General features: G+C 35.9%; 1 protein-coding gene across 1 annotated transcript in view; it reads right to left on the bottom strand.

Moving 5' to 3' along the window:
- The window catches only part of LOC128982016 (uncharacterized), a 30,045-nt gene extending 16,261 nt beyond the window's left edge, over window positions 1–13,784 (bottom strand). Inside the window, exon 1 of the mRNA XM_054401053.1 lies at window positions 13,638–13,784. Coding sequence (XP_054257028.1) covers window positions 13,638–13,647 — 10 coding nt within the window. The 5' untranslated portion in view covers window positions 13,648–13,784. The remainder of the gene's footprint in view (window positions 1–13,637) is intronic.
- Between the last annotated feature and the right edge of the window lie 1,785 nt (window positions 13,785–15,569).

Genomic DNA, 15,569 nt, shown 5'->3' with positions numbered 1-15,569 from the left:
TATACCAGTACCTAAAACTCACTTAAGAATAAATAGTTTTGTCGATTCAAACAGTTTATGATAAATTTACTTTAAGGAAGTAGTTAGGTTACTTTGTCTTCAGAAAGGCAGTTGATGCTGCAATAGGGAATAGGGAATAGGGAGGGAAGTTGTTCACCCAATCAAATTTGATTGATCCACATTAGCATCAGCTTCATGCTTGTCATGCATGAGCTTTGGCTCTACGATTGCTCTTGAAATTGCTTCAGTCACTAGACACAGATTGGAATACATTTTTAAGATTTGTCGATTGGTTTTATGAGCATTATATTAAAACGAATGAGAAAATCATTAAAAAATGAGGACAATCTGAGTACTGCATCAAATTTTATCCCAGTTATTCCATCCACTGTCCATGCGGCTGGTTTAATTCCATCCAGAGTCAATACTGTACATAAATACTGTTTTCATTACTCTACACACGAAAGTACACTTTCTAAACGTAAAATGAGATAAGAAAATAGGTAATTCCCGCTACTGCACGGAAAAGTTACATAACGTTAACTTTCCGTGCGTATGTACTGCACGGAAAGTAACCGCTATGGGATTTTGCGGTGCAGTCAGATCAGCTGATTGTATTGTTGTTGAAAACACATTCCTCGCTTATATATTGACATTGTCAGTTAGGTTATGTTTGTTGAGATAGATTCTTTGAACTATGTGTACTAATATGGATAATATTCCTGAAACTTTGATGAACAGAGCGGTAAGTGTAACAAACGAATTATTGCCTGATGTGTCGCGTTTAAGATACGAAAATGAATACGATAAGCTTTGTACTTGGTGTCAAAAAGAAAACATTAAACCTAGCCAGGTTAATGATGACATACTTCTAGTCTATATGTCAGAACTGTCGAAAACTATGAAACCTAGCACCTTGTGGAGCAAGTATTCAATGGTTAAAAATGTCTTAAAAGTAAAAGAAAATCTTGGAAATTTAAAATTTCCAAAAACAGTTGCATTTTTAAAGAAAAAGTCTGTTGGTTTCAAACCTAAAAAAGCGAATGTTTTTACATCTGATCAAATTTCTCAGTTCATGATCAACGCTCCCGACAAAGAATGGTTGTTAAGTAAAGTAATTTTGACGTTTGGCATTTTTGGAGCCCTTAGGCGAGATGATCTATTACGCCTTAGCATAAATGACGTAAAAGATTATGGCAGTTTCATTAAGGTTACATTGAGAGATGGTAAAACACATGCTAGCAGAAGTTTCATCATTACAGACGATGAATGTACGTATCAACCCTGCCAGCTAGTACGTAAATATTTGTCTTTACGCCCATCAAAAATGACGAGCCCTAGACTTTTTGTTGGCTTCAGGCAAGGCAAGTGCGTAGCACAACATGTCGGGAGTCATACGATTTCGGATGTTCCCAAAAAGGTCGCCCAGTACCTTAAGCTAGAACAGCCTGAATCCTACACAGGTCATGCTATTCGACGCACATCCGCGTCAATGCTGGTGGAAGGGGGAGCGGATTTACTCACACTCAAGAGGCACGGAGGCTGGAAAAGTGCAACCGTTGCTGAAGGTTACATTGAGGAGTCCATAAATAGAAAAATTGATGTGTCTAAAAAACTTTTTTCAAAACCAAGTACTTCAATCTCAAATCAAAACAATTCCTCTTTGAATTTACTTCCAATCAGAGACATTACTAATTCAATTTCAAATTACAACAATTCCTCTTTGGATTCACTGCCACTCAATAACATTTCTAACAATGATGAAGAGGTGAATCTGGTTTCAAAACAATATTTTACAATCGACGATGTAATTTCATCAGAAGAAGATACTGTGCAAAATCGCAATTTCATTCAAGAAAATAATAAAGTTGATGGAACACACTCGGAAGTCAATGTTGCAGAAATGAGAAAAAACCTAAAGCTACCACAAAAAATGTTAAACATAAGTGAAAATCAAAACTGCGACTTTAACATACATTTTCATTTTCATTAATAAAGATTTATCAGCGTGTTGATCCTATGTAATCATCAAAGGTCTCTTTCTTTATTTGTTTATTCATCAGCTTGTTCTGTAGTTAATTTAATAAAGATACTTTTTTTTACCCAAAATAGTCTGTTTTTCCTGAAACTATTGGCCATGCAATTATTAATAAGTGCACGGAAAAAACTCATAACGTTAAGTTTCCGTGCTTATGTCGAGGTACATACACACGGAAAGTTAGCGTTATGAGTTTTTTCCGTGCACTTATTAATAATTCAGAGTTGAGTTTTTTTTCATTAGTTCGGTTTTTTCTCTTAATACTAAGTTAAATAAACGAAAATTTTCATGTTTTTATAAGTTTTCGGTATCGTAATGAAAAATAATGTTCAATACTCGCCTCGAAAGTGTCATTGCGGGGCACGATGGCGTTTCCAGCGCTCGGCTTCGCCTCGCGCGAAAATGCCATCTCTCCCCGCAATGAGTCACTTTCCAGTCTAGTAATGAAAACTACTATTGATATATTTGTCTTTCAATTTAATGATGCCAAATTGCTCTTTTTTCATTTGATTACATATTAATAATGCTATTTAAGAAAAGGTTATTAGACATTAACAAGACCAGTGTTTTAGCTGTTTTAAAAAGGTTTACTGAAATTACCACAAACAAATTTGTAAAAACTATAATGTTTTTTTTTATGCTTTTTAATTTTTTTTTCAGTCAAATGAGATTGCATAAGGGATAATATAGCTCTTAGAAGCTGCTGGCTAGAAATAATTTTACAAAACCTCCAATGATAGTGGAATCCTACTGGTAAGGTAAGTAAAGTTTTACAAAATAAAGTTGTTTTTGTGATTTTAGGAGGAAAGCAAAAATACTTTTTAAAACTTTTAGGGTCACTGTCTTAAAGCCCCCCATACATGGTCCGACATGTTGGCAGGCATGTCCGCCGACTCATCCGACTCCGACCGTGTCGAACCGTGTGCGGGTGAAACAGACCGGGTCGGCAGACAGTCGGACAAGGCCACGGTCGGGTGAGAATTCCAGACGGACATGGCCGACACCATGGGCCGACACAACTGACCGCGTCGGACCATGTGTGGGTCTTGGGACTTGGTCTGCAGACTTTGTACGCCCATTGGCCCATTCCGTCTCAAAACTGAAGTGTGGCGGGTCCAATGCTGACTGAATATAATCAAAACTACACAAAGATTACGCAGTCAGAACGGCGGTCGGAACACTGGTCAGATCGTTTGAGGTAACAGCCAGACTTAAGAGGCTTGACTAACGGACCGCAGACCGGACATGTCTGCCAAACATGTCGGACCGTGTATGGGGGGCTTTAAAATATTGAATTAATTTTTTTTTAATAAATACAAAGCATCTAAGTGAAACTTAAAACAACAAAATTCTAAAACTCATTCATTCCAGTAAGGAAAGTTAACAAGATTAATTCTGACAAACACCATTAAATACCCTTCCCTTCTCAAACACTAACTCACACCCCAATCCCTCATCACAGTGCTTACTGCAGAGTTATTGCTTTGTTGTGTGTTCAGTTTATGTCTCGTACAACAACTCTACTTTAAAGTTAACTATCTATATGTAATATGTTGAAGTGCTATATTGTTTTCCAATGCAAAATTAAAACTTAGATTTTTTTTCAGGACCACTTAGGAAAATAATAAAAACTAGTGGTTTGGAACTGTTAAAGGAGTGGCAGATGATAAATAGGATAGGTAAAGAAGGAGTTGATAGAGATTGAGAGAAACCCATGGAAAACTTAGAAGAGTGTGAATACATGAGGCGAAGAGGGGATGTGGAGGAGAGAGAATTGTGAAATCAGATAGTAGAGGATGAACTGTGAAGGGATAGAAGAAGATAGAAAGGCAAGTTGAAACCCAAACTTGGAGATAACTGAAACTGAAGATGATATGGATATATATGTATAATAATTACAATATCAGCAAATATTTAAATTGACAATCACTCGAACTCGGCCCCTATAGCTTCAAACCTTCAAGAGATTTGTCTTCCCTAGGCAAACGATTTTTAGAGTTTTTAGATGCAAATAAGGATGACACAGTTTGAAATTAACATGTCTAATACTTTCTAAATTATTAGATCTAATAGCAATTACATATATCCGAACTACTTATCGCTAGTCAAAGGAAAGCTGGCGGAAGCTCACAAATGTACATGTCAATGAATGAGTCACTTTGTAGGCGGCAAGGCTAAGAAGTTCAACCCACACAAAATGTCCGTACATTCCATTCAAGGCTTACTTTCTAGTCCACATGTCTGCTGAGGCTGTCTCCTAATGTTGTTAGTCATCACTTGCACTTTTACAAATACACTTTTAAATATCACACTACATAAGTTGTTACTCTAATGACTAAGCTCCCAATCCCAATCAAACTAAAACCGTCACAAGACAATAGCAATGGGCTTCATTCTTATCTCATATTTTATTATAAAATAATAATGCGTCTAGTTCAATTATTCAAAAGGCGGCTCCAGACTTTGCGCCAGTCGCCAAGCATGAAATATTTGACATTCGGCGATCTAGTTGTTTTGTTTTTCTCCAATAAATGAGTAGAGTGGTTTCCCGACAATAGACGGGAAAACACAAGCACGAATGTTTGCAGCTTGCCAAATAGACAAACACCTATCCAATCCACACAACTCGCGATTCGGTGAGTGGTTGCTAGGTGTTTGGCGAATGGCGCATGTCTGGAACGGTGTTTTAGAGTTTTTCAACTTCAGCTGGCTACAAGCTTATGATGCTGTAACAATAATAAATAAATAAACAGGCAATGACACTCCCTATTTGTTGTTGTTATTTGTTGAAGTTAATAATTTTGGTGATTATTTGAAGGTATTATAGCCTATTGCAAACACTATCCATCAAGAATGGTAGAAAAATATGTTAACTACATTTCAGTATCTGGTATGTATCTGGTATCTGATCCCATCCTCAAATAAGAAAGAGGGGTACCTAAAAATGTTTAAGTAACCTTTACAACAAACAATTAGTTCAGAAAAACCAGCCAAAGCTATTTTCTTATTTTCCAGCACTGGCTGAGCATTTCTTAATCATTGATAAATCATTTTATTAATTTTAGTAGTTACAATAACTTTTGAACCATAATTTTTATAGCAATGGGGGTTTTCAGAGAGCACAGATTCTGTGCTCTGTCTGGGGGTTTTGTTATAAGGACCATCACATACTTATTTTAAACAAAACCAGTTTTTTTTTAAATCCGATTTTCTCTTATTTTACAGGGGTTTTATGGGAAAATAACATAAGTTAAAAAACTATAATTTTTGGACCGTAATTTTTACGTGAATGGGAGTACTAACATTATGTTTAGAATTTAAAGGGCTTCAACATACTAAATGTTTATCAAAATCGTTCAGGCCATTTTTGGGAAAATTTTATTTTCCCATCATTTTATGGGTTTTATGGGAAAATCATCATTAAAAATTATAATTTTTAAAAAACCCTGGATGGTAATTAGTACATACATACCAAATTTCATCAAGATCGGACTACAGGTGTGGTCTGTATCTCTGTACACATCATCCACACACACAGACATCGAGACATCACTTCAAAAAACACTTTTTTGGGTTCAGGAGGCTCAAATAAACGGATACATCCACTCAAAACCAAAATTCAAACTCAAAAATGTTGATGAAAACAATACATAGGGGGAGAAAGTAAAAGCTGCTTTTTGTTTGCATTAGCAGAATTAAGTTGAGGTTTGAGAGGTTATCATTACAAAAGTGTTTTCGTTTTGGACCTTATTTTTCTTGAAAAATAGTTCATCTCACGGACAAAGGAGTGTATTTTAAATAATAAGTGTAAATAACCCTCTTGCACATTTTCTGAGAGCTCTGGTCGAAATTCGAAAAGAGTCATTTCGTTTAGATCTCCAATAGTCAATATGGTTCTATTTAAAAAAACGTTAGGATAAATAAATAAACCCATCTGGCCCATGGATTTCGTCCACTCCATTTCCACCAAGTTTTGTACTTCACAATTAAACTATTCGTCATTCAAGGTACGGTTAAGGATCGTCCATAACCCATCCCAGACAACGTCACCTTCTGAAAGATCATGACCTTTGGACGTAATGACACTGACGATGACTCTACTGACTCTACGACTCAACCGGTCCGGTTCACTTCACCGGCTACCGTCCGCCGGTCCGCCATCTTGTGGTGTCTGGTGCCAACACACCGTGACCTACGTTTCCCCACCATCAGTACCATGCAACGCCACGACACCGTCTTCAAGGTCATACGGATCATCCCATCCGATAGGCCGTAAGCCGATACAACCGCGGCGGTTAGCACTCCCTAGTGACCGCAGTCCGCGACTGTGGGATTTCAGAGTATCGGCTCTCGACCACTCGACGTGTTAGTTGAACCTCGTAACAAGGGTCATTTTCAAATCCCCTTGAAATTATTTTATGAAATTGAAATGATTATGTTATTGCAAACCTCGATAAGAATTCATCCTTGATAAAAAGTCTTATTGTATAATCCCTACTAGTCTTGTTATCAAGGTTCTAAAACTCTAAGGCAAACAACACGAGCAACCCCTGGAGAAGATAATCGTGAACGTAGATGATAGAAGTAATGGATAATTTACTAGGCCTAATGATATTTTTTGTAATGGTTGTATTTCTATTTATTTCTCGTAATTTTACCAACTTAAAAACTATTATGACCAAAATCGAACGATCACTTGCAAACTGTTGTCTGTCTAATGGTTATTGGCGAAGTGTAAAAATGGAAGGGTAACATTTAATCGATATCCAGCTAACGTGAACGTAACCGTACATTCAAAACAGGGTTCTAATTTGACGATAAATACTAAAGCCTGTTTTATGCGTCTTTCATGTTGGTTATTGTTGAGTGCGCTAGTAAAAAAGTATAAAAATATTCTCTTTACTCTTTTATGTACCATAATACAAGAGATGAAAAGTGACAGTTTACAAAATGGTTCCTATATTTAGTAAAATTTATTTTTAAATTGTACAAATAACAAAATAATAAACAACAAAGTCCTCTACCGGTCGGAGAAAATAATTCTGCCGAACTACCGATGATAAATCAATAAGGAAATATGACATATGTTTAATATGTAATACAAGCCCAAACCCTATCCCAACTGCAGTTAATAGCTTCCGACATGACCAGTCAATGTTGCAGTATGATTCACTGATAATAGATAACAGGGGTCACGTAGATAAGCGATAAGGTCACTAGACAAGGCGGTGCCCAATCAATACCACTGTTACACCCTTCCTTCCGTCTCTTTCTATGTATTCTCGCAAACCGAGATGAAAATGTGAGTTTGCCGATGCAATAGGAAACTATTTTAATGTTGCAAACCAAAATCTCTATGAGACAGAAGCAAGGGGGGGTGTAAAACCAAAATTAGAGTAGCCATGTCGTACGAAAAAAATAATGTGAAAGGTGAAAGTACGATGAGGACCTATGAATAAATCGTGATTGTTTGGAAATTCGTTTAAAACTATGCAAAACAAATTATATTCAAAGATCTTTCACTTTATTCTTACAAGATTCAGATGAAGATGATGGATTTAAGACCCCCAATACAATGATCAATTAGAATTAACTGGCTTTTTAATTGTGATTACCTGTGTATTTAACATCTCATTCAATCAAACTTCGTTTATTACCAACGTCTAAATCAAACAGCTATATTTAATTATTAGCGTAACTGCATTTGTAAATGTAATAAAAATAAGCTTGAAGCATTTTGTGTTTATTTATTTCGGAAAACCAAATAAAGAGGGGAGGGAGTTTTAAAATGAGCTCCAATCAAATATGGGTAACTATAGTCAATGTATGTATCAAATTTAGATTTTTTGGACGTGGCATTCTACGCCTCCTTCAAATTTTTTACAACTAGTAACTTAGATTCAAACGAGCGTTTATTTGATTAATATTATTTGTTAGATTTTTTGTAATAACACTCATGATAATGTTACAAATGTTCAACGTTGAAAAACCTTTACAACGCACTGAAACTATTAACTTAATTTATATCATCAAAACCATGCTAGTCACATTGAAACTTAATTAAGTGTGTACAGTGGTTGGTACAAACAAACTATAATGGTTCACAAATTTACCCCACGAGAAAACAAAAATCCAAAATCTACCAAAATTGTACACGTACCTTTCACATATGGTTTCCTATCCGTCTTTACTTCCGTCTTAACTCCAGCTTTTGCGACACTGCCGACATTCTCTTTCGCTCGTTCTTTCTGCTTCCCGTCGGGTTGTTTGAATAGGGGATTTTTCGCCAGTAAGTCAAGCACGGGTTTGTACTTCTTTTCAAAAACTTCCCCTAATGTTGTTGGCGGATTTCTCCTCATTTCGCACAGTTGTCTTAACACAACTCACTCTAACAGCGCTACCAACTGAATGAGTCATAAATGTAGAGTTGTAAATTGTTTTTATCTGTTTGATGTCACGACGCCGCCAGTGCAGTCACAAGGTTATTTATGTTTTGATTGTAAAACTTTCCTTAATCAACATTTACAGAAACAGACTTTGTATTGAAGGATAATTTAAGCCGGGTTTACACGCTACGATAAAACATAACGATTTGTCTGCAACGACAAAACGTTCATGCAAGACGGAACGTGTAAACTGGTAGTCGTTACGTTTTGTCTGAGTTGGAGTGAGGTTGGAAGGTTGGTGGAAATTTCCACCAATTTCTTTAGATCGTAGCGATTTTCTGTAGATCGTAGTGACAAGTCGTTGCGTGTAAACGGTGACTCGGTCATCGTTGCAATCTGTAGACCCTCCGACGTCGCGTTGGTCCAGTTAACTGTTGTGTAATTGTACTGTGTAGTACTGTTGTTTTAACCGCTGTGGTATATTTGGACTGTGTAGAGTAGTGTAGTTTATTTTTACTGTTTTGTGTCACATTAGTCACTATGTCAGACATAAGTCAAGCCTCTCGTGACTTTTTAATAGAGTTGAGGCCAATGCAGAATTAATCAACAAATATAAAGAAATTAACCCGTCTGCAGACAGGGCAATTGTCATCAACTTGCATATTTCAGGTATTATTTTGCAGGAGGGATGTTTTAGAAATGAGTGTTGTGAATTCCAAGTCTTTGAAACTTCTACCAGTTGCAAGGAATCGTAAATGAGTCTTTCATGGGGAGATACTGCCTTTCTAATTATGGTGTTTTTTATATGTGGAGAAACCATGTTCAATAAATCGTTGTAGGTATCCTCAGTCATTCTTAAGTAGTTCCTCCAGTCAGAGGGTTCGTTCCTCAACTCCTTTAGCAACTCCACATGAGATAACTGTTTTTTCAGTAGCCAATGCCGACTCCACTTACTTCTAGGTTTTCTTTTCCTCTTAAAACTTGTTGCAACAGAAATAATGTAAACAGACCATAACAATAACTCATCCATCGTCAAATATACAGGGAGCCTATTAACTACTTCACAACCAGATACATCTGGGAGTGGTTTGAGAGCCAAAGTTAGAGAAAAAGACGGAACGTGTAAATGGTCCTCTCAACCTACGACAAAACGTAACGATTAGTCGTTACAGACAAGTCGTTATGTTTTATCGGTGCGTGTAAACCCGGCTTTAGGGTTAAGCAATATTTTCAAAGAAACTACATACACGTCGTGGTCCAGATTAATAAGTAAATATATGTTTTGTTTGATACAATACGTCTCATGGTAGCCTACAAATTTAACATCGCATTGTTATTTTTAACGAACTACAGTAGTAGCTTTACCTGGTAAATCCATGCTTTACCGGAGCTTTGCAATGAGACAAGATTACAAAATCTGAAGGACTATGGCGTTTATCGGTCAATGGTTTGTACCTATTTTCTATGAGAAAAAATATAGTACCACGTTAAAAGAGAATCGCAGCATTATGTAATTACTGTACTCGATGGTATGAATAAATAAAAGTGTCATTACGTTTTATAGGGTAAAAAATCGTCTATCGTTTTCAATTCGCTGTATGAAAGTAAAAACTTATAAAATATTAGAGAAATGTATAAGGAAATCGTATGTAATCATCGTGTCCTTCTTAATTTATACACATAGTTGAACGTTATTTCATTTTACATGATAACATGATAACTCAAAAAGCGTATAAGGTAAAGTATTAGATCGGTATGTAAACGGAAATACAACGACGCATATATCCCGTTCAGGGGTAGATTACATTGGGAAAAGTTTCAGTTAACTTGATCCAGTAATTTAGCGTAATTGAACACAGTCTACAGACATGTCCTCATGTTCTACTGATTGTTTATAATATTTAATTTCAGCATAAATTATAGATAATTAGGAACAGTTTGGCACCCTTGCCAACATAAACTTGGAAAATCATTAAATTTTGTGTATTGGACACTAAATTTAATTAATGTTATCATGAAAATAATTTTAAAATATAGACAGATAGGTTACTTAATACAAGTATTTTTAGTTTTTCTAGCGTTTACAACGTTATACATCTTTGGTATAATCTTATCTTGTGCCGCAACATTTGTTTGACGACAAGTTATAATTTATTGTGCCTATGCATTACCGTAAAGATTAGCTACTAGAAATGATAGATATTTGTTTGAGATATTTCCTAACCTAGCCTTCTTGATATATTTACTTCTTCGTGGTAACGATTACAAAAATCAAAGAAATCCTTATTCGATAGTATTTATACTGTATTTGAGTTTGTTTTAAATAAGGTAGGCTGCACACAAAGTTAAGTAGATACTAATGAAAATAAGACAGAATTGTCTATATCTGAAGACTCTACCGAAATCTTCTAATCCTGAATGGGTTGAAAGGAGAAACTTGGCGTACAGCCAGATGACGTTACCAACATTACGTCACTGCAGTAGTAATACATGTGACTGTAAGTCTAGAGCTGAACCATGAGTCAAAGTTTAGACTTGAATATGTCAAGATTATAACTGTAGTCAAAGGTCAAATTGGCTTGATCTATTCGTGTTTGTGTCTGTCTGTCGATTAAGTTAAACATGCAATGGCGGAATTGGATTTTGAATTTCTGAGTAGGGAATGGGTAAATGTTGCTACAGTTTCCTGGATGTAACAGAATCGTACAACATTTTTGACATTGAATAGGGATCAATGTATACTTTTTTACAACAAGAATATATAAGTGCATTACTACCGAGTAGGCCTACAGTATAAAGTTTTAGAACCAGTACATGCCAACAAACTACGTTTCCAAATAGCGTAAAATCAACTATCATCTATTACACCACAATACAACAAATCGAAATTGAAACCTTTAACAGGCTTTCACCGGTTGTCGCCTTGACGGACAGTACATTGTACCGTACCATACTATGGCCATTTGAATAAGGTAAAGGTTCAAGATGTGAGGTAGAGAGAAAGGAAACCGGAAGGAAGAGCAGCAGCTGCCTTGAAAATCAACGAGGCGGTTCTTTGATGGACATCTGGTCAATGACTTGGCTACCGTCGAGTTTTGCCAACTAGCGCCGCGGAATCTAGCGGTAAGAAACCAGATACTAGTTTAAACTCCGTTTATAGTAGTTTAAACTCGGTTCACAAAACTTAAAGGGGAAGCTATTCCATCCCCTCCACCTCACCTTAACCTTGAAACAACCATAGATATTATGGAAACAACAGCCGACAGCTGATCAGATAATATGGTAGCGGAATTTTATCGCCCTGGAATTTTTCCCCCGGAGCAAAACTGACGTCACAGTCTAGGGGGTAAAGTTCCAGCCGCGAACTTTTGAGTTGCACGACATGAGTTGAATAAATTAATTTTGGAATGAAACGTAGCTGCTATCCGTTCACTTGTAAATTCAATCAGAACAAAACACATTATAATACCTGTGTACGGGCCGGAATATTTAAACCCCCGGACTTAAACAAAAATCACTTACAATAATTACCTAAACGCGTTATCTAAACATATACAGCTTATGGGTGACGTTGTTTAAATGTGTCCAAAGATAAATCACCAAGAACAGTAGAGGTTCGAAGGAAAACAAATCTTTAAAACTCTTTTGGAATTCTTTGTTGGTCGAAGTTTTACAACGCGACACACAAACATGTTATCGACGCCACAATCCCCTTTCACAACAATCTTTCATAAAGTTAATTATTTAATCATCATAACCGTAACAAATAACCATATTAAATATATTGAACCATTAACCAAAATTATGCAACCCTTTTCCAGCTCAAAATATAAAATACCCCCGAAGAGGCAAACCTGCATACTAAGCGAATTTCCATTTTCCTAACTAGGCCTCGAATATAGTACCTGGGACCGATTAACTTGTTCGTTTTGATGTCCCCAGCCAGAGTAAATCAGCTATGAATTTGAACGGATGGTGTTTTTTTGCTTCTGGGGACATCAAAATGAAAAAGTAAATCAGTCCCGGGTCCAGGTCATACCATGAAACCTACGGTAATAGCTTATTCCCTATACATGGGAAATTTGCTAAAAAACATTTTCTTCACACATTACACATTGGACATTGGAGCAATCAAAAATGCAAATTCAGATGGTGAATCACTTGAAACATCCGGTGATCATATGCAATCATCATATCACGGGTGACGTCACCGTTACGCTAGGTCACGTGATGAGGTCAGGGCGGGTGAGTCATCATGAGGAATGTGGAGTAATGAACCAGCTGACCTCAGAAAGTGTTGTATATTGGACACAAACTCAGCTGATTTCGTGTAGACTTGGAAGTATCAGAATAGGGTTTAAGTGGAAAGACGCAAACTATTAGCCTGCTAAGAGTAAAAAAAAAAACGAAAACGTGTTATGTGACTTTAGAACGGTGTTAGAATCCCCAAATAAGTCAAAAATGTTGTGGAATGAGGGGTCAAGAGTTCAACATGGGCGTGTGAATCTAAAAATACCCCCACCACATCTCACCGCGCCGAGACCGCTGCAACTGGCAACAATGAAGTCACATCTATTATTGTACGATTCAAGGACAACGTCTTGATGTGGAAACTGGAAATTGTTTAATTTTCTATTTTCTTATTGATCTGTCCGTAATATTGTGATAATTCCCAAACTGTCATTGGATATGCCTTCATTGCATTTCGTTGGTTACGGTACTTCTACTTGGTTGATTGACTAATTGCAATTATTTCGAACCAAATATTTGCTCATTTATTGAGGTGAAATAAATATAACCACATGCGTCTGAACTTTTGTAAAAAAATATACAGCACATCAGGTTATATATATATATTTTTTTATCTTTAAACTTAAGTCAAATGTTAATCATCCAGGTAGGCGACAGTTTTTATTTTGTCTGAGATGGACTAATAACGAGAAAATATAATTTAAGGTGTTATAACCTAACAAATACAGTAGATTATATCGTTGTATTAAATTCATAATAAACATTAGTAGGACTAGAAAGATTGTTAGTTTTAAACATCGATGCAATATGTATATAATCTAAATCGACGTGAAAATACCGGTTCAATGTTGGACATTAAGGTACTGTGAAGAATTATTTCTTACTGTAATTTATTGTGTGCATTTAGGTAGCAACAATTGTTCAGAAACGATGTATGGACATGAGTTAAATTAGCAACTTACCAATCGGCATTTTGTTTGATGAATATTTTCACAGCACAGCACAACACAACACGAACGATTTTCAGCAAGGCGGTGTGGTGACTGGTGAGTGGTGACTGGGAGTTGGGATTGGGATGGGACGATGGGAGTGGGAAACAAATTAGGTTGGTTGAGTTGAAATGAAAGCCGAATAGCCGAACTGAACCGAAACAAGCCGAGCTACAGGAAGGAGCTTGCAGAACATGGCGAGTGGCAGCGCTAGTGCATTATCGAGCTATCGCCTTCTACTATCATCGAACAATTTACTCGAATATCGAAATTCTGTATCGCACACTGGATTTAATTTTGAGCATGTTACTGTACTTTCTTTGCTTAAAAATTCTTTTTTTGCTCGTATTTATTTTATCTTTTATACACCTGAATTCATATTACTTGGAATAAACAGCCCCACGCAAAACATCACCCAAAACTACCAATTTATTCAGGCATTGGCTTTACTTGTAAGGCTGAAAGACCTAAAACTATATTTTTTTTACTTTCAAGCAAATAGGCAATATTTAGTAAAACCTGGAATAAAATAAGTAAACGCAGTTAATACCTGAGGTGCATAGAGCCACAGACAAGGGAAACAAAAGTGTCATACTTTCATTTCCTTAGTCAATGATAGATCTCACGATCATAATTCATCCATAGATAAAGCTAAATACTTGTTCATCTATGGCACGGACACAGTTGCACCATAGAATAAATAAACCCATTCTATGATTGCACAGTACTGTATTTATTTTAGATTGAATAACGCCTGCTAAAAATCATCTACTATTCGCAATGCAACATTGTTCGTACTATAGTGGCTGAAACATTGAAGGCGTCAAAGTTAAGTTCACTATGACTTCAACAGTAACTCGAATACAAGTTAACATCTTTGTACAACCGTACAAGTTAGTCAAAAGTTGTAACTAAAGATAATAATATGAAATTTCGCGTTATAGAACTGTGAGAGGCCAAGTATAGTTCCATTGAACGTATGGTTTATATTTGAACCAAATTTCTTAAAAATCTGATTATTTTTACTGGAGTTACCGAAGAACGCAACCACCCAGACACATTATGAGTGAATTTTAACGGATGGTATTTTTGACCTGTGGGGACCTCAAAACGAAAAAGTAAATAGGTCCCAGGGCTAGGTCCTACCATTTAGACCTACGGTAATAATATATGCCCTATAACATAATGGGCGATTGGCCAAAACAAATCATTCTATTCTAACAAGGTTAAAAAAATAATGGTGGAAATTATTAATAAATTATTATTAATTATTAATAATAAGTTCCTAAATGTCACTGAGTTGAGTCACCTCTGGGTAAATCTGGGTTATAAGAGTAAATGCCTCCCATTAATTTTTATCTTAAAATGTAATAGTATTGTAAAATAAATAAATTATTTTTCTTAGAAACTACTTTTATGGAATTATAATAATATGTGTAAGCAAATTTCAAACTCAATTTAATGTGTCTAAAATGTCAAAAGAAAAACTTAATTGACAATCTGAAAAAGCAAACAAATATTTGGAATCCAAGGAGAAGATTAATCATTCTGACAAAACAATGTACTCATAAATAATTGTGGCATAGTAAGTTTATTTATTTCCGTTATTGATCTTACCAAGGAATATCGATACACGTCTTAATTGAATTGGAAAACTTTACCAAACATAGATAAGTAATCTTTCGTCAAAACTAACAGAAAAAGAAGAAAATCAATCCAAATACTGAACAAAACATGATAAGCTTATTTGGGCAGTTTTAAACCGGTTTCCTGATAAGTTTTACTGGTTTTGCTCGTCACCGCTGCCTAGCCAATCTTATTCAATTGGCTTCAGTCAATGTTTGGCCATCGAACTTTTGATATCGATAGTAATATCGGTTGCCAAACATCGATACCATAAAAATA

This window comes from Macrosteles quadrilineatus, unplaced genomic scaffold, assembly GCF_028750875.1.
Source record: "Macrosteles quadrilineatus isolate MER2022 unplaced genomic scaffold, UCM_ALF_1.0 Scaffold_81__1_contigs__length_513824, whole genome shotgun sequence".
In the NCBI taxonomy this organism is placed as follows: Eukaryota; Metazoa; Arthropoda; class Insecta; order Hemiptera; family Cicadellidae; genus Macrosteles; species Macrosteles quadrilineatus.
The sequence above is the reverse complement of the archived record's forward strand: the minus strand, read 5'-3'. Positions and strand labels throughout refer to the sequence as shown.